A 20,102-nucleotide genomic window follows, 5' to 3' on the forward strand; every position below is an offset into this window, starting at 1 on the left:
CCTTCCTCTCCCCACATGGGCTCCCCCGAGCTCTGCTTCTGCCCTGGAAGCCCTGCAGTACTTTCCATTCATCCATGACGTTCCTTCCCCTTCCTGACGTTAATAAGCCCAGTTTTTTTTTTTTCTGCTGTTATTTGAAAGGAAGACACCAACTATTTTTCTCACCAAGACGCTCTACTCCTCACCCTCCGCCCCATAACAAGATGAAATCTGTGGAACAATCTTTCCTGTTTCCCCCGCTCCTGATCACCTATCATAAGACCTGGGGAGGAGTCTATTCCCTGACCCCTTCCCCTCAATTTCAGATTTGGTAGTGCTAGCTTACTGATAGTGGCTTCCCTGGCGGCTCAGTCGGTAGAGTCTGCCTGCAATATGGGAGGCCTGGGTTCAATCCTGGGTCAAGAAGATTCCCTGGAGAAGGGAATGGCTACCCACTCCAGTATTCTTGCCTGGAGAATTCCATGGACAGAGGAGCCTGGTGGGCTAACAGTCCCTGGGGTCATAAAGAGTCAGGCATGACTGACTGACTAACTTTCACTTTCAGTCGGCTGATAGACTTCTTGGCAGCCACCTCTATGTATCAAGGATCTTTATTTTTAACACTTACTTCCCCCAGTTCCCCGGATATGATCACTACCTATTTTCCACTATATGTCAGCACGCATGTGAGTACATGTATGCAAACCACATGTATGTGCACATGTGTATCTGGGCACACATCTGCATGCATGTCTGCACAGGTATACGTGCAGGCACACACATGAACTCCCAGATGCATCCATGACTGTGGTGTGCATATACACACACGTGAGTGCTCACATGCCTATGTATAGGTGCACACATGAAGGCACGCACGATGTGCATGTCTGTCTGTGCAGGTGTGCATATGTACAGATAAGGGGCTAGGGGAAAAACAGTTCAGCACAGCTCTCCTGGTTCCTTTATGTCTCCGCCCGGAGGTCTGGCTCCGTCTCATTCTTGTTTACCAGGAGGCCTCTCTGGGCCCCTTTCTGGTTGGGCTCAGGTTGTCAGGTGCCGGCACATGAGTTGTAGGAGTGGTCCAGGCTGTTCAAAGATGCTCTTCCCCCGCCTCTGCAGGTTTCTGGTCACATAAGGAGCCCAATGCCAGTCTGACTGTCTTTCCTTTGTCAGCAACCTCTTTCTCAATGAAGCTTTGAAAATCTCTTTACCCGTGGGGTTTAGGAGTTTAACCAGGATGGGGCTGGGCGGGGCCTACCTTGGCCTCCTGCGTGGAGCTCGCCGGGGCTAGTGTGCCTACAGCCTTGGATCTTCTGGGATATGTTCTATTATCTATCCAGTGCTCCTGGTTGCACTGACCACCTGTTGCTTTTGCTCCTCTGGGACTCCATCCACAACTGAGGTCTAAGCCTTTCACCTTTTCCTGTGTGCTTTGCCTCTCCTTACATTTTCCCTCTGTGATATGAGGTGTTCCTTCTACCTGGACATCCAGGTGTTCTTTGACAGCCACCTCTCCTTCAGTTCATTTTTCTAGTTCAGTTGCAGGGAGTCCTCTCTGCGTGTGAGCACACTAGTGTGTGTGTTTGTGTGTGTGTGTTCAAATGTGTGCACACAGGTTTTCTCTGTCGGGGCAGAGGGGTGGGATGTTCACACTGCCTCCTCTGGCAGATCTTCCTCTTTGACTCCTGGGCTTGGGTCTTCGTCCCCCTGCATCGTTGCCTCGTTGGTGCCGGGTCTGATGGGAGGGGATACTGGGCTCAGCATCTGTGGTCCCACCAGCGAAGAGGACGAAGCCATCATCTTGTCCTGGATTGGTGGCTGCCCTGGGCTGGCTGCTGCCATGGACTGGCCCACCTGCCCCCTTCCTGGCACCATCTCCACGGCACCTGTGGCCTTATCCACAGTCTCGGTTACAGAGTTAAAACACAAACAAACAAGCAAGACTCCAGCAGACACCACAACACTGTTGCAGCTGTGTGAAGCTCTTGACACCCAAGTGAGGAAAGCAAGAAAGACTGGAGCCATCAGAGTTATGGTGGGTGGGGGAGGGGTGTGTGTGTGCAGCGGAGGGGTAAGAAAGAGCAAGTGCTGAAGGGGGAAAGTCTTCTAGGATGAAGGGTCCCAAGGCCCCTGGAGCCTTTTAGGACAGAAAGCTGTTTACACCAGCCACTCCTCTGCCCCTCTTCCCCTCTGTCTCTTTTTTAATCCATGGATTTTTTTTTAATGTGTTAAATATACATAACATACACTCACCATTTAAACCACTAAGTGTACAGTTCAGTGGCATTAAGTACAATAAGTACATTCACGCTGTTGTGTAACCATTCAGTTCAGTTCAGTTCAATCACTCAGTCGTGTCTGACTCTTTTCAACCCCATGAATTGCAGCACGCCAGGCCTCCCTGTCCATCACCAACTCCTGGAGTTCACTCAGACTCACGTCCATCGAGTCAGTGATGCCATCCAGCCATCTCATCCTCTGTCGTCCCCTTCTCCTCCTGCCCTCAATCCCTCCCAGCATCAGAGTCTTTTCCAATGAGTCAACTCTTCGCATGAGGTGGCCAAAGTACTGGAGTTTCAGCTTTAGCATCATTCCTTCCAAAGAAATCCCAGGGCTGATCTCCTTCAGAATGCACTGGTTGGATTCCTTGCAGTCCAAGGGACTCTCAAGAGTCTTCTCCAACACCACAGTTCAAAAGCATCAATTCTTCAGTGCTCAGCCTTCTTTACAGTCCAACTCTCACATCCATACATGACCACTGGAAAAACCATAGCCTTGACTTTGTTGGCAAAGCAATGTCTCTGCTTTTCAATATGCTATCTAGGTTGGTCATAACTTTCCTTCCAAGGAGTAAGCGTCTTTTAATTTCATGGCTGCAGTCACCATCTGCAGTGATTTTGGAGCCCCCCAAAATAAAGTCTGACACTGTTTCCCCATCTATTTCCCATGAAGTGATGGGACCAGATGCCATCATCTTCATTTTCTGAATATTGAGCTTTAAGCCAACTTTTTCACTCTCCACTTTCACTTTCATCAAGAGGCTTTTTAGTTCCTCTTCACTTTCTGCCATGAGGATGGTGTCATCTGCATATCTGAGGTTATTGGTATTTCTCCCAGCAATCTTGATTCCAGCTTGTGTTTCTTCCAGTCCAGCGTTTCTCATGATGTACTCTGCATATAAGTTAAATAAGCAGGGTGACAATATACAGCCTTGACGTACTCCTTTTCCTATTTGGAACCAGTCTGTTGTTCCATGTCCAGTTCTAACTGCTGTTTCCTGACCTGCATACAAATTTCTCAAGAGGCAGGTCAGGTGGTCTGGTATTCCCATCTCTTTCAGAACTTTCCACAGTTTATTGTGTAACCATTACCACCATCCATCTCCAGACTCTTTTTCACCTTCCTAAACTGAGACTTTGTCTCCATTAAACACTAACTTCCCCTCTCCCTCTCCGTCTCCCTCTCCCTCCTCTGGGAACTTCTACTTGACTGTTGCTATGAATTTGCCTGCTCTAGGGACCTCATGCACATGGAATCAGACTGCCCTTGGCCTTTTGTGACTGGCTGATTTCATTTAGTACAATGTCTTCAAGGTTCATCCACGTTAAGCACTTGTTGGAATTTCCTCCCTTTTTAATGGCTGAGTAATATTCTAATGTATGTACAGGCACACCTCATTTTATTGTGCTTTGCAGATATTGCATTTTTTTAATTTATTTTTGTTTTTGGCTGCATTGGATCTTTGTTCCTGTGTGCAGGCTTTCACTTTCATGCATTGGAGAAGGAAATGGCAACCCACTCCAGTGTTCTTGCCTGGAGAATCCCAGGGACGGGGGAGCCTGGTGGGTTGTCATCTATGGAGTCGCACAGAGTCAGACACGACTGGAGCGACTCAGCAGCAGCAGCAGGCTTTCTCTAGTTGCAGTGAGTGGGGTCTACTCTTCATGGCAGTGTGCAGGCTTCTCACTGTTGAGAAGTTTCTCTTGTTGCTGAACACAGGCTCTAGGCTCGAGGGCTTCAGCAGTTGCAGCAGGCAGGGTCAGTAGTTGCAGCTTGCAGGTTCTAGAGCGTGGGCTCAGTAGCTGTGGCACAGAGGCTTAGTTGCTCCACAGCACGTGGAATCCTCCCAAACCAGGTATTAAACCCATGCCCCCTGCATTGGCAGGCAGATTCTTATCCACAGTGCCACCAGCGAAGTCCTGCATTTTTTTTTTTACAAATTTGAACATTGATGCTCTGTATCGAGCAAGTCTATAGACACAATTTTTCAACAGCATTGTTTTAAAATTAAGGTGTAGGGACTTTCCTGGCCATCAGTGGTTAAGACCTCGCACTTCCCCTTGCGCTTCCAATGGAGGGAGTGCTGGTTCCATCTCTGGTCTGCAAACTAAGATCCCACATGCTGTGTGGTGTGGCCAAAAGACAAATAAAATTTTAAAATAAAATTGGGGTATTTTTAGCCATAATGCTTTTGCACAATTAATAGACTGTAGAATAGTGTAAACATAATTTTTACTGAGGTATAGTTGTACAGCAGTATTATATGCTACAGGTGTACAATACAGTGTTTGACAATTTTTAAAAGTTATACCCCATTAAAATAAATGGCTATTATTTTACATTATAAAATAATTGGCTACATTCCCTGTGTTGTGCAATATATCTGTATTTCTTACTTTATACATAATAGTTTGTACTTTTTAGTCCCCTACCCCTATATTTTTCTTCTCCCTTTCCTCTTCCCACTTGTAATCACTAGTTTGTCCTCTATATCTGTGGGTCTATTTCTTTTTTGTTATATTCACTAGTTTGTTATATTTTTTAGATTCCACATATAGGTGATATCATACAGTATTTGTCTTTCTCTGTCTAACTTATTTCACTTAGCATAATATCCTCCAAGTCATCCATGTTGTTACAAATGGCAAGATTTAATTCTTTGTTTTTTTTTAATTCTTTTTTTTTAAAAGTCTCTTAGTCGTGTCCGACTCTTTGCAATCTCATGGACTGTAGTCTACCAGGCTTCTCTGTCCATGGGATTTTCCAGGCAAGAGTACTGGAGTGGGTTGCCATTTCCTTCTCCAAGGAATCTTCCTGACCCAGGGATCGAACCCAGGTCTCCTGCATTGCAGACAGACGCTTTACCCTCTGAGCCACCAATAGTCCATTATATATATACATATCTTCTTTTTTTTTTTTTCCAGTTTTATTTATTTATTTTACTTTACAATTTTGTATTGGTTTTGCCATACATTGACATGAATCCACCATGGGTGTACATGTGTTCCCCATCCTGAACCCCGCTCCCACCTCTCTCCCCATCCCATCCCTCTGGGTCATCCCAGTGCACCAGCCCCGAGCACCCTGTATCATGCATTGAACCTGGACTGGAGATTCGTTTCACATGTGATAATTTACATGTTTCAATGCCATTCTCCCATATCATCCTGCCCTTGCCCTCTCCCACAGAGTCCAAAAGACTGTTCTATACATCTGTGTCTCTTTTGCTGTCTCACATACAGGGTTATCATTAACATCTTTCTAAATTCCATATATATGCGTTAGTATACCGTATTGGTGTTTTTTTTCTGGCTTACTTCACTGTATATAATAGGCTCCAGTTTCATCCACCTCATTAGAACTGACTCAAATGTATTCTTTTTAATGGCTGAGTAATATTCCATTGTATACACATCTTCTTTATCCATTCATCTGTTGATGAACGCTTAGGTTGCTTCCATATCTTGGCAACTGTAAATAATGCTATGAACATTGGGGTCCATGTATCTTTTTGAATTTGTATTTTTATATTCTTTATATTCTACACCCAGAAGTGAAATTGCTGGGTAACATGGTAGCTCTATTTTTAGATTTTAGAGAAATTTCCATACCGTTTTCTATACTGATTGCACCAATGTATATTCCCATCAACAGTGAACTGGGGTTCCCTTTTCTCCATATCCTCACCAACACTTGTTATTTGTATTCGTTTTGATGATAGCCATTCGGACAAGTGTGAGGTGGTATCTTATTATGGTTTTGCTTGCATTTCCCTGATGATTAGTGATGTTGAACATCTTCTCACTTGCTTTTTGGCCATCTACATTTCCTCTCTGGAAAAACTGTAAACACAGCTTTCATATGACTGTTGTTGTTCAGTCGCTAAGTCATGTCTGACTCTGCAACCCCATTGACTGCAGCATGCCAGGCTTCCCTGTCCTTCACTATCTCCTGGAGTATGCTCAAACTCATGACCAATGAGTCAGTGATGCCATATAACTAACTCATCCTCTGTCACCCCCTTCTCCTCCTGCCCTCAATCTTTCCTAGCATCAGGGTCTTTTCCAATGAGTTGGCTTCTCGCACAAGGTGGCCAAAGTACCAGAGCTTCAGTTTCAGCCCCAGTCCTTCCAATGAATATTCAGGGTTTATTTCCTTCAGGATTGACTGATTGGATCTCCCTGCTGTCCAAGGGACTCTCAAGAGTCTTCTCCAGCACCATAGTTCACAAGCATCAATTCTTTGGCGCTCAGCCTTCTTCAAATGCACTGCTGCTGCTGCTGCTAAGTCGCTTCAGTCGTGTCCGACTCTGTGCGACCCCACAGACGGCAGCCCACCAGGCTCCCCCGTCCCTGGGATCTCCAGGCAAGAACACGGGAGTGGGTTGCCGTTTCCTTCTCCAATGCATGAAAGTGAAAAGTGAAAGTGAAGTTGCTCAGTCACGTTCGACTCTTAGCGGCCCCATAGACTGCAGCCTACTAGGCTCCTCCATCCATGGGATTTTCCAGGCAAGAGTACTCAAATGAGTTCTCCTCAAAAGCACTAGGAAACCCAAAAATTCAGGTGACTGACTTTACTGTGATATTTGTTTTGTTTTGATAGCCTGGACCTGAACCTGAAATATCTCCCAGGTGTCCTGCCTGTCTATGCTATATTTTGTTTATCCCTTTATCCATCTTGGGTTGCTTTCATCTTTTGGTTATCCCATCCTCTCTTGAATCTCTCTTTTTGTTGGCTTTTGTTAAAATCACAGAGAAGTTGAAATTGCAGGTGCCCCAGAAAATCTTGGAATTTTACTCAGATGGCCTCTCTGGGCCTGTTTCTGCATCTTGTAATGATGTAATGATGATTTCTAAGGGAACAACATGAATCAGCATTCCTATGGTTTGTTGACATGTAGCAGAAGGGAGCGGAGAAGGCAATGGCAGCCCACCCCAGTACTCTTGCTTGGAGAATCCCAGGGACAGGGGAGCCTGGTGGGCTGCAGGCCATGGGGTCACACAGAGTCAGACACAACTGAAGTGACTTAGCTTAGCTTAGCTTAACTTAGCAGAAAGGAGGAGAATCATTCCTGGGTGCTCCGGTAGGTCCCAGTCAAGGAAGGTAGCCATCGGCTCAGCCTTCCCTCCAGGGTGTGAGCCTGAGCCACAAAACCCCTCCTTGGTGACCCTGGGCTGCCCCAAGCTCTGACAGAGGGAAACCACAGGTGGATACAATTTGCAAATAGCCTTGGCCCCTGTAATAGCTTATGGTGAACAAAGTCAGATTTGTGATCTCTGAAGAAGATTTAGCTTCAGGACCAGGGACCAGGCTTGATCACTCAAAAACTTTTGTGTAGCAGAGTTATTAAAGTGAAAAAAGGACAGAGAAAGCTTCTGACATAGACATCAGAAGGGGACAGAAAGTGCCCCCACTCACCAGTCTTACCAAGGCCTTATATACTTTTACCAGACCCACTCCCACAACATACATCTTAAATTAATAAGATTCAGATCAGATCAGTTGCTCAGTCATGTCCGACTCTTTGCGACCCCATGAATCGCAGCACGCCAGGCCTCCCTGTCCATCACCAACTGCCGGAGTTCACTCAGACTCACGTCCATCGAGTCAGTGATGCCATCCAGCCATCTCATCCCTTATCCTCCTGCCCTCAATCCCTCCCAGCATCAGAGTCTTTTCCAATGAGTCAACTCTTCTCATGAGGTGGACAAAGTACTAGAGTTTCAGCTTTAGTATCATTCCTTCCAAAGAAATCCCGGGGCTGATCTCCTTCAGAATGGACTGGTTGGATCTCCTTGCAGTCCAAGGGACTCTCAAGAGTCTTCTCCAACACCACAGTTCAAAAGCATCAATTCTTAGGCGCTCAGCTTTCTTCACAGTCCAACTCTCACATCCATACATGACCACAGAAAAAACCATAGCCTTGATTAGACGAACCTTTGTTGGCAAAGTAATGTCTCTGCTTTTGAATATGCTATCTAGGTTGGTCATAACTTTCCTTCCAAAGAGTAAGCGTCTTTTAATTTCATGGCTGCAGTCACCATCTGCAGTGATTTTGGAGCCCCCCAAAATATAGTCTGACACTGTTTCCCCATCTATTTCCCATGAAATGATGGGACCGGATGCCATGATCTTCATTTTCTGAATGTTAGCTTTAAGACAACTTTTTCACTCTCCACTTCCACTTTCATCAAGAGGCTTTTTAGTTCCTCTTCACTTTCTGCCATAAGGGTGGTGTCATCTGCATATCTAAAGTTATTGATATTTCTCCCGGCAATCTTGATTCCAGCTTGTGTTTCTTCCAGTCCAGCGTTTCTCTTGATGTACTCTGCATATAAGTTAAATAAACAGGGTGACAATATACAGCCTTGACAAACTCCTTTTCCTATTTGGAACCAGTCTGTTGTTCCATGTCCAGTTCTAACTGTTGCTTCCTGACCTGCATACAAATTTCTCAAGAGGCAGATCAGGTGGTCTGGTATTCCCATCTCTTTCAGAATTTTCCACAGTTTGCTGTGATCCATACAGTCAAAGGCTTTGGCATAGTCAATAAAGCAGAAATAGATGTTTTTCTGGAACTCTCTTGCTTTTTCCATGATCCAGCGGATGTTGGCAATTTGATCTCTGGTTCCTCTGCCTTTTCTAAAACCAGCTTGAACATCAGGAAGTTCACGGTTCACATATTGCTGAAGCCTGGCTTGGAGAATTTTGAGCATTACTTTACTAGCGTGTGAGATGAGTGCAATTGTGTGGTAGTTTGAGCATTCTTTGCCATTGCCTTTCTTTGGGATTGGAATGAAAACTGACCTTTTCTGCCAGAAGCCGGTGAGGCATTCCACTCGTGACAAAGGTCATGAGGAAGGAGGCTCGGCATACGCAAAAGCGGGATCGAGCCTCAGGAGTCCCCCCGGATATTCTGGAGCATCTACCCCCAAAAAAACCAGAGTCTGCCTACTTTATTGCTTTGTGCTCTCACCTCTGACTTTACTGGGGGCTGTCCCCTACCACCATCTTGCTCTCTCTGTCAAAGAGTTAACTTACAGCTCCAATTAATAAAAGTTCCTGGGCAATTAGGAGTGTTTAAATCCAAACCCCTCAGATGGCTCTCTAACTCGCCTGACAAGTTTACCCAGACTCCTACAGTTATGCATACGATTGTTTACAGTCTCCCAGCCTCGAGAGGCACGGGAAGCTTAAGATATTCAAATAGCTTAGAACCTCTTAGAGAGTTAGAAACTGTCAGAATAAAACTAGTAAAAGATTTCATTGATGAGCCAATGCTTGTTGCCAAGTTTTTACATCCCCTGAATTGTATCCTTGAATGTGTATTAATTAATATAGTTGGTATATAGAAAAAATAAGTAGTGGCCTTGGTGTTAGTAACTTTAGACCCTTAAGGTAATAAATTCTTTCCTTTGTTGTAAACCCATTACACATCCGCCCTATAGGAATGCAATTTTATCTTCGAAAGATGGCGCCAAACCTTAAAATAATTACTCTTAGAGAAAATAAGTCTTTGTTGATAAGTCCTTGTCAAGAGTCATAAAATGTTAATAGGCCTTCTGGCCAGAAGATGACGTAAATCACCTAAACCATTTGTATACGATAAATTTGCAGGAAAGAAACCCTGGTTTTTGATAAGGATCAAAAACTGCTGACTTTGCATCCCCTATTATCCTCTACGTGTAACTTAGGGTATAAAAGCCCCTGTTAAAAATAAAGCTACGGGCCTTGCTCACCAACGCTTGGTCTCCCCATGTCATTCTTCCCTTTAACTTCCAGCTGAGTCTCCATCTGGAGCGCGGAACCCACCATGCTTACTAATTATGCCTGGGCTTCTAAGACCCACTCGAGAAGGTGTCTAGGGTGGGGCACCTTCCGCTATTCGAGAGGGCGCCTGCGGCCTACGTAAGTGGTGCAAACTTCTTGTCTTGAAGTTTTATTGATCTCCCGCGTAAACCAAGCTACTCAGCCTCTTTTCTCCACTGAATTTTCCTACTGAGCTATCCTCATTCTATTACTCTTATATCTCTAATTAGCATATAAATAGTCGCCTAGGCCGTCTCTCCTTCGAATACCCTGGATCAGCCGGGGCTGGACCTCGGCACTTTTCCAGTCCTGTGGCCACTGCTGAATTTTCCAAATTTGCTGACATATTGAGTGCAGCACTTTCACAGCATCATCTTTCAGGATTTGGAATAGCTCAACTGGAATTCCATCACCTCCACTAGCTTTGTTCGTAGTGATGCTTTCTAAGGCCCACTTGACTTCCCATTCCAGGATGTCTGGCTCTAGGTCAGTGATTATCTGGGTCGTGAAGATCTTCTTTGTACAGTTCTTCTGTGTATTCTTGCCATCTCTTCTTAATATCTTCTGCTTCTGTTAGGTCCATACCATTTCTGTCCTTTATCGAGCTCATCTTTGCATGAAATGTTCCTTTGGTATCTCTGATTTTCTTGAAGAGATCCCTAGTCTTTCCCATTCTGTTGCTTTCCTCTATTTCTTTGCATTGATCGCTGAAGAAGGCTTTCTTATCTCTTCTTGCTATTCTTTGGAACTCTGCATTCAGATGTTTATATCTTTCCTTTTCTCCTTTGCTTTTCACTTCTCTTCTTTTCACAGCTATTTGTAAGGCCTCCCCAGACAACCATTTTGCTTTTTTGCATTTCTTTTCTATGGGAATGGTCTTGATCCCTGTCTCCTGCACAATGTCACGAACCTCATTCCATAGTTCATCAGGCACTCTATCTATCAGATCTAGGCCCTTAAATCTATTTCTCACTTCCACTGTATAATCATAAGGAATTTGATTTAGGTCATACCTGAATGGTCTAGTGGTTTTCCCTACTTTCTTCAATTTAAGTCTGAATTTGGCAATAAGGAGTTCATGGTCTGAGCCACAGTCAGCTCCTGGTCTTGTTTTTGCTGACTGTATAGAGCTTCTCCATCTTTGGCTGCAAAGAATATAATCAATCTGATTTCGGTGTTGACCATCTGGTGATGTCCATATATAGAGTCTTCTCTTGTGTTGTTGGAAGAGGGTGTTTGTTATGACCAGTGCATTTTCTTGGCAAAACTCTATCAGTCTTTGCCCTGCTTCATTTCGTATTCCAAGGCCAAATTTGCCTGTTACTCCAGATATTTCTTGACTTCCTACTTTTGCATTCCAGTCCCCTATAATGAAAAGGAGATCTTTTTTGGGTGTTAGTTCTAAAAGGTCTTGTAGGTCTTCATAGAACCGTTCAACAGCTTTTTCAGTGTTACTGGTTGGGGCATAGACTTGGATTACTGTGATATTGAATGGTTTGCCTTGGAAATGAACAGAGATCATTCTGTCATTTTTGAGATTGCATCCAAGTACTGCGTTTCGGACTCTTTTGTTGACCATGATGGCCACTCCATTTCTTCTGAGGGATTCCTGCCCGCAGTAGTAGATATAATGGTCATCTGAGTTAAATTCACCCATTCCAGTCCATTTCAGTTCGCTGATTCCTAGAATGTCGACATTCACTCTTGCCATCTCTTGTTTAACCACTTCCAATTTGCCTTGATTCATGGACCTGACATTCCAGGTTCCTATGCAATATTGCTCTTTACAGCATCAGACCTTGCTTCTATCACCAGTCACATCCACAGCTGGGTATTGTTTTTGCTTTGGCTCCATCCCTTCATTCTTTCTGGAGTTATTTCTCCACTGATCTCCAGTAGCATATTGGGCACCTACTGACCTGGGGAGTTCCTCTTTCAGTATCCTATCATTTTGCCTTTTCATACTGTTCATGGGGTTCTCAAGGCAAGAATACTGAAGTGGTTTGCCATTCCCTTCTCCAGTGGACCACATTCTGTCAAATCTCTCCACCATGACCCGCCCGTCTTGGGTTGCCCCACGGGCATGGCTTAGTTTCATTGAGTTAGACAAGGCCTAGTGTAATTAGATTGACTAGTTTTCTGTGAGTATGGTTTCAATGTGTTTGCTCTCTGATGCCCTCTTGCAACACCTACTGTCTTACTTGGGTTTCTCTTACCTTGGGCGTGGGGTATCTCTTCACGGCTGCTCCAGCAAAGCGCAGCTGCTGCTCCTTACCTTGGATGAGGGGTATCTCTTCACCGCTGCCCTTCCTGACCTTCAACGTGGGATAGCTCCTCTAGGCCCTCCTGCGCCCGTGCAGCCACGGCTCCCTGTTAAACACTGGCAGCATCACGTACAGCTTCTCTTCTTGTTCCTTCTGGGTCATGTGCCGAGGAGGGTGGCACAGCTCTGTGAAGAGCCGGTGGAAACAACAGAAAGGTCTTACCAGACCCACTCCCACAACATATGTCTTAAGATAACAAGATTGGTCAGAAAAACTTGTCAAGGATAAACATGTCCTTGAGCAAGATACATTGTTATATTGACTAAAACAAAAGTGAAAGTGAAGTCTCTCTGTCATGTCCAACTCTGAGCGACCCCATGGACTGTAGCCTACCAGGCTCCTCTGTCCATGGGATTTTCCAGGCAATAGTACTGGAGTGGGTTGCCATTTCTTTTTTTGTTGTTGTTTGTTTTATTTTTTTTTAATTTAATTTTATTTTTAAACTTTACAAATTGTATTAGTTTTGCCAAATATCAAAATGAATCCGCCACAGGCATACATGTGTTCCCCATCCTGAACCCTCCTCCCTCCTCCCTCCCCATACCATCCCTCTGGGTCGTCCCAGTGCACTAGCCCCAAGCATCCTGTATCGTGCATCGAACCTGGACTGGCAACTCATTTCATACATGATATTATACATGTTTCAATGCCATTCTCCCAAATCTTCCCACCCTCTCCCTCTGCAACGGGGGATCTTCCCGACCCAGGGATCGAACCTGGGTCTCCCCCATTGTAGACAGGCGCTTTACCATCTGAGCCACCAGGGAAGTAAAACAAAGCAAAGTAGAAAAAAAATTTTATCTTCATGACCCAGATAACCACCATGGTGTGATTACTGGGCTAGAGCCAGACATCCTGGAATGGGAAGTCAAGTGGGCCTTAGGAAACCTCACTATGAACAAAGCTGGTGGAGGTGATGGAATTCCAGTTGAGCTATTTCAAATCCTGAAAGATGATGCTGTGAAAGTGCTGCACTCAATATGCCAGCAAATTTGGAAAACTCAGCAGTGGCCACAGGACTGGAAAAGGTCAGTTTTCGTTTCAATCCTAAAGAAACTCAGTGCCAAAGAATGCTCAAACTACCACACAGTTGCACTCATCTCACATGCTAGCAAAGTAATGCTCAAAATTCTCCAAGCCAGGCTTCAATAGTACGTAAACCATGAACTTTCAGATGTTCAAACTGGATTTAGAAAAGGCAGAGGAACCAGAGATCAAATTGCCAACATCCATTGGAATATCAAGAAAGCAAGAGAGTTCCAGAAAAACATCTATTTCTGCTTTATTGACTATGCCAAAGCCTTTAACTATGTGGATCACAACAGACTGTGGAAAATTCTTCAAGAGATGGGAATACCAGACCACCTCACCCAGCTCCTAAGCAATTTGTATGCAGGTCAAGAAGCAATAGTTAGAACTGGACATGGACCAACAGACTGGTCCCAAATCAGGAAAGGAGTACGTCAAGGCTATATATTTAAATAACCCTGCTTATTTAACTTATATGCAGAGTACATCATGAGAAACCCTGGGCTGGATGAAGCACAAGCTGAATCAAGATTGCTGGGACAAATATCAATAACCTCAGATATGCAGATGACACCACCCTTATGGCAGAAAGTGAAGAGGAACTAAAGAGCCTCTTGTTGAAGTAAAAGAGAAGAGTGAAAAAGTTGGCTTAAAACTCAACATTTAAAAAATGAAGATCATGGCATCCGGTCCCATCACTTCATGGCAAATAGATAAGGAAACAATGGAAACAGTGACTTTATTTTGGGGGCTCCAAAATCACTACAGGTGGTGACTGCAGCCATGAAATTAAAAGACACTTGCTCCTTGAAGAAAAACTATGACCAACCTAGACAGCATATTAAAAAACAGAGACTTTACTTTGCCAACAAAGGTCCATCTAGTCAAAGCTATAGTTTTTCCAGTAGTCATGTATGGATGTGAGAGTTGGACTGTAAAGAAAGCTGAGGGCCAAAGGATTGATGCTTTTGAACTGTGGTGTTGGAGAAGACTCTTGAGAGTCCCTTGGACTGCAAGGAGATCCAAACAGTCCATCCTAAAGGAAATCAGCCCTAAATATTTATTGGAAGGACTGATGCTAAAGCTGAAACTCCAATACTTTGGCCACCTGATGTGAAGAACTGACTCATTAGAAAAGATCCTGATGCTGGGCAAGACTGAAGACAGGAGAAGGGGATGACAGAGGATGAGATGGTTGGATGGCATCACCGATTTGATGGACATGAGTTTGAGCAAGCTCCAGGAGTTGGTGATGGACAGGGAAGCCTGGTGTGCTGCAGTCCATGGGGTCGCAAAGAGTTGGACATGACTGAACCTAACCTGCCTCTTGAGAAACCTATATGCAGGACAGGAAGCAACAGTTAGAACTGGACATGAAACAACAGACTGGTTCCAAATAGGAAAAGGAGTACGTCAAGGCTGTATACAGTCACCCTGCTTATTTAACTTATATGCAGATTACATCATGAGAAATGCTGGGCTGGAAGAAACACATGCTGGAATCAAGATTGCTGGGAGAAATATCAATAACCTCAGATATGCAGATGACACCACCCTCATGGCAGAAAGTGAAGAGGAACTAAAAAGCCTCTTGATGAAAGTGAAAGTGGAGAGTGAAAAAGTTGGCTTAAAGCTCAACATTCAGAAAACGAAGATGATGGCATCCGGTCCCATCACTTCATGGGAAATAGATGGGGAAACAGTGTCAGACTTTATTTTGGGGGGCTCCAAAATCATTGCAGATGGTGACTGCAGCCATGAAATTAAAAGACGCTTACTCCTTGGAAGGAAAGTTATGACCAACCTAGATAGCATATTCAAAAGCAGAGACATTACTTTGTCAACAAAGGTCCGTCTAGTTAAGGCTATGGTTTTTTCTGTGGTCATGTATGGATGTGAGAGTTGGACTGTGAAGAAGGCTGAGCACTGAAGAATTGATGCTTTTGAACTGTGGTGTTGGAGAAGACTCTTGAGAGTCCCTTGGACTGCAAGGAGATCCAACCAATCCATTCTAAAGGAGATCAGTCCTGGGTGTTCTTTGGAAGGAATGATGCTAAAGCTGAAACTCCAGTACTTTGGCCACCTCATGTGAAGAGTTGACTCATTGGAAAAGACTCTGATGCTGGGAGGGATTGGGGGCAGGAGGAGAAGGGGACGACAGAGGATGAGATGGCTGGATGGCATCACTGACTCGATGGACGTGAGTCTGAGTGAACTCCAGGAGTTGGTGATGGACAGGGAGGCCTGGCGTGCTGGGATTCATGGGGTCGCAAAGAGTCGGACACGACTGAGCAACTGAACTGAACTGAACTGAGCAACTGAACTGAAAACAAAGCAATGCAGAATAAAACATTTGTCTTTTTGTCCTTGAGAGCCCCAGACCCCTTTCTCCTCCTTGGGGACCCTGGACTTCTTATCAAGCTACCTAGGAACTGACTCTCTCACCTGACCCATTAATTGACTCTTGCCAGTGACCTGTGACCTGAGGCAGAAAAAGAACCAGGGACCAAGACCAGCCAGTCAGCTGGAGGAGGCACAGTAGGGAGGTCAGGGGAGCTCAGGGACAAAAATTTACCTGAAGCCAGAGCAACCAGCCAGAGGAGGAAGGAGAACAGAGGGAGTGGCTGGGAGGTGAGGGGCCACAGTGAGATACTGCAGCCAGAGGACCCAGAGCATCTCCCAGATCCTGCCCAGGCCCAGATCAGGTGTCCTTCCAAGGACACAGGCAGATTCATAGGCCTCGTGTCTCTGGAGACTGGAGTATCTATCCCTCTCCCCTAAAGGGTCTGACAACCCATAGCACGAGGCCAGGGTGGGATAAGGGAGATGTGTGCTCTCAGGGGACAGGAAAATGCAGACCTTTGCAGCCTGATGTCAGCCCTGGTCTGACCTCAGAGAACACAATGGCTTCATTCATGCATGGGATGTGCAGGAGTAGGTGTGGGGTACGGGCTTTTTTTGGGGGTGATGAAAATGTAAAATTGACTGTGATGATGGTTGCTATATTCTAAAAACCATTGAACTGTACACAAATTGTATACTCTGAAAGGGTGAAATGTGGTTTATGAACTCAGTCTTGATAAAGCCACTCACAGAGGCACACAGTCATACCCAGCAGAAGCCCAGGAACCCTCTGGGTACCAGGACACACAAGATCTCAGCTTGCTTCCTTCGCGCTCTGCTTTCACTTGAGGGCAGGGGACAGGCTGGGCAGCCTCTTCCCTCAGGAGCTTTCTCACCTACCCAGGAAGTCACAGGGAGTTTGGGTTAAAGCAAAGGGGACTACATGTTTGGAAGTGCATTAAAACTGCAGTGCCAGGTGGAGAGGGGATGGTCTGCAGAGAGAGATGCAAGGCTCTGACAGCGACACGCAGGGGATGGAAAGCGGTGTCAGGGACCCGAGGGGAAATCTGGGCAGCGGAGAGGCCAGGAGGGAGAGGATCGGGTGAAAGGCCTCCAGCCCTCCAGCCCCCACTCCCCAGCCTTTTGGATAAGACTTTCCTTCTGCAGTTTTAGATTAAAATAAAAAGACCCCAGGCAGAGGCAGATGGGCCCCCAGCCCACTGGGGAACACACCTGGGGCAACCTGAGTGTGAGTGAGTTTTTGCTGGAGCGCTGGTACAAGTCAGTGTCCATGCTGGAAGCAGAATCATGAGTCTTGGAGGGGGGCTGTGAACATGGGGTCTGAACCCGGCAGTTCTGCTTGGAAATGGCCTGGCCTAGGAGCTGGGAGTTCATCCGTACGAGTCATTCATGAAGTCAGGGTTTACTGAGTGCCTACTATATGCCAGGTGCAGCCTGGGTGTCAGCTTGGAATCAGCCTGAGCTGGGATGCTAATGAGGCCATTTCCAACAAAAAGAACACTCACCTATGTGGCAGAGTCCAGGCCACATGCCAGCCTTCTGGCCATGTTATTCCTGATCCTGACACCATGCCCCAAGGGATGGTCTAGGGCACTGACTTTGACCTTCTCAGGGTCACACAAGAGCAGGGATAGAGGGCAGAACATGAGCAAGGAGAGCATTGTGATTCCCGAAGGTGTATTAGGCCCCGTCCCAGGAGGCCAGAAGTGATGAAGCAGCTCTCACTGCACAGCCTCTGTAAGCCCTAGCCCTTGGAAGGGTGCTTCACAAATGGGAAACTGAGGCACACACAGCAGATGGCCATGGGATTACCCAGTCCAATTCTGGGGGCGGAGGGGAAAGGAGAAACAGGCAGAATCCTGGGGCATGAGAGGAGCCCAAAGAGCTGCAGCTTCTTGTTGAGAAAGGACACTGAGGCCCCAGCAGGGGACTGCTGACCAGCAATCAGCCCCAGGGCAGCTAAGGGAGTGGCCAGTCCAGTATTTCCAGGAAGCTGGGGCCAGGCCCCTTTCTGTTTCTAGCCTGCACTCATGGTTTCTCTGATGGGACTGGGCACCTCAACAGCATATTCTGCCAGCAAGGCTATTTTTCACTAGTTTGCCAAAAATCTTCCCAACGTCCTAAGACTGAGAAACTAGGTTCACCTCTGTGCATGGATATGAGGTGGTCCTGATTGCCCACCAGTCGATAGTGGTTGACCCCAGTTTGCCTTGAAGCCTCTCATTCTGTCTTCAGGCACTGCTATGTAACGTTCAGGAACTGATGCTTCCTCCTCCAACCTGACCGCCAACAGTTTTCAAACAGGGTCTGCCCTACTGTGGCGGAGCAGTGGAGAGGGAAGATTTGTGAATGGAAAGACCAGGCATTTTCCTCCTCTGCAACTAGAGAAGATGATCCTGAATCAACAGCCTGTGCAGCTATCTCACCCACACCTCTACGTAACCCCTGTGCTCAGAGTAGTATGTCTGTTGGCTGTCCAAAAATATGCATTAACAGCTTGTTCATGGTTCCTTCTTTTTGGCTGGGGCAGGAGATAGGCCAAGAGAAGAATCCAGGTGAAACTCATTTCCTTTTGGTTCAGGGGCCTCTCTGAAGAGCCAAGGCAGACTAAATGAAACCAGAGATCCAGTTTCCAGGAGACAGAACTGGAGAGGCAGGCGATGCAGGTCTCATCCTCTGAACCACGGTAGCGTCAGCCTCACCTTTCAGTCTGACACCAGAGGTCCTCGAACTGCTCCTCCTTCCGACAGAGGCTTGAGCTTGCTGTAGGCCCTTGAGCCTGCTGTAGGCCCGGGGCTTGGCTCAGAGGGTGGGAGGGGAACTGCACAGTGCACGCCCTGGCCAGCCCAAGAAACCTGTGCACACTTGTGTCCCGGCCTGTGTCAATTCCTACAGACACCTGTGCAGGGAAGGGCGTCCCCACTCCCACCACCCCAGCCGCCGAGAGTCCCGAATGCGTGGGTCTGGGGCCTGCAGAGACAGGCTGTCCCCTCTCTCCCTTCGGCAAAGGGCACTGCCTGGAAGCCTGTCCCATGCCTGTCGCGAGGAGAAGCTGGCTTCCCAGACACCTGCGGGGACAAACGAAGTCCCTGCGAGAGCACGTGGATCCTGCATGCGGAAAGGGACCAGGCAGGGGGCTCTCGGCCAGGGACTGCTGGGCGGGGGTGGGCAGGGGCAAGGAAAGAGGAGGACTGGCCGGGACACCCGTGGATCGCGACTACGCCACACAGCACTGGCCCCAGGCCCAGCCCTCACCCAGGCTCTCTCCCGAGGCCCCGGCCGCGCCCCTAACCCCGCCCCTAGCCCTGCCCCTAGGCTGCGCGGCCTCGCCGCCTGCCCTCCGCCCGAAGCCGCGGCCCCGCCCCTCGGCCAGCGCAGCCCCGCCCCACCGGGTTGCTAGGGGAAGTGACGTCACAGCGCGATGGCGGCGGCTCCTTCAGGCAGCTGAAGGGAGATTTAGGCCCGGGAGATCCGAGTCCATCCGCGGCGGGGAGAGGGCGAGCGGGGCCGGCGGGGGCCGGGACAGGGGCGGCGGCGCTCGAACTGTCCCATCCGCCCCGTATTGAGGCGCTGGGAGCGGCGGGGCGACCGGAAAGCGATGGTGAAAGCGGGGCCGTGAGGGGGGCGGAGCCGGCAGCCGGACCCGCAGTAGCGGCAGCAGCGGCGCCGCCTCCCCGAGCTCAGACCCAGGAAGCGGCCGGGAGGGCAGGAGTAAAGCGGTCCCGCTGCCGCCGCCATGGAGCTTAGAGTGGGGAACAGGTACCGGCTGGGCCGGAAGATCGGCAGCGGCTCCTTCGGAGACATCTATCTCGGTGAGGCGCCCCTCCCCCCGGCGCGGGCCACCCCAAACCGGCGTCCGCCGGCCCCGGTTCCGTTCCGGCCTCCGCCCCGGCGACCCCGCCCCCGGCGACTCGAACCCCAGGCCCGACCCTCTTCGCCGCTGGCGGTGAGCCGGGTCCCCGCTGGTTCGGATCTCCCAACTCCCCAGGCAGGAACTTTAGGCCTTTTTGACCAGCGCCCCTCCACCCCACCACCCCACTCCGAGGGCACCTGCTTAACCTGAGCTCGCGGCCTCTGGGCAGCGGCCGGGAGCCTTGGTTAGGCCCTCGCTGCCCGCTCTGCCTGCCCTGCCTGGTGTCCGCTCCCAGTGGCCCCCCCAGGCAGACAAAGGCCGTCAGCGAGTGCGGCTCCCACGTCCTACGCCCGTGCGGCGGGCACGAGAAGAGTCCGGGGCTGGCCGAGGCTTCCTCGGCGCTCCTCGTGACGGTGCAGCCTCAGCTGACCAGCCCCTCTGGCTCGGAGCCTGGGTCGTGGACC

The 20,102-nt window shown here is 47.9% G+C and overlaps 1 protein-coding gene across 3 annotated transcripts in view; it reads left to right on the plus strand.

The window, feature by feature from the left end:
- The first annotated feature begins 19,186 nt into the window (after positions 1-19,186).
- Positions 19,187-20,102, plus strand: part of CSNK1D (casein kinase 1 delta) — a 37,802-nt gene continuing 36,886 nt past the window's right edge. The window contains exon 1 of one of the 3 annotated variants that reach the window (XM_027517850.1): positions 19,187-19,597. In XM_027517850.1, coding sequence (XP_027373651.1) covers positions 19,522-19,597 — 76 coding nt within the window. In that variant the 5' untranslated portion in view covers positions 19,187-19,521. The remainder of the gene's footprint in view (positions 19,598-20,102) is intronic. The other 2 variants (XM_027517853.1, XM_027517852.1) reach the window with 2 other exon arrangements.

This window comes from Bos indicus x Bos taurus, chromosome 19, assembly GCF_003369695.1.
Source record: "Bos indicus x Bos taurus breed Angus x Brahman F1 hybrid chromosome 19, Bos_hybrid_MaternalHap_v2.0, whole genome shotgun sequence".
NCBI lineage: Eukaryota > Metazoa > Chordata > Mammalia > Artiodactyla > Bovidae > Bos > Bos indicus x Bos taurus.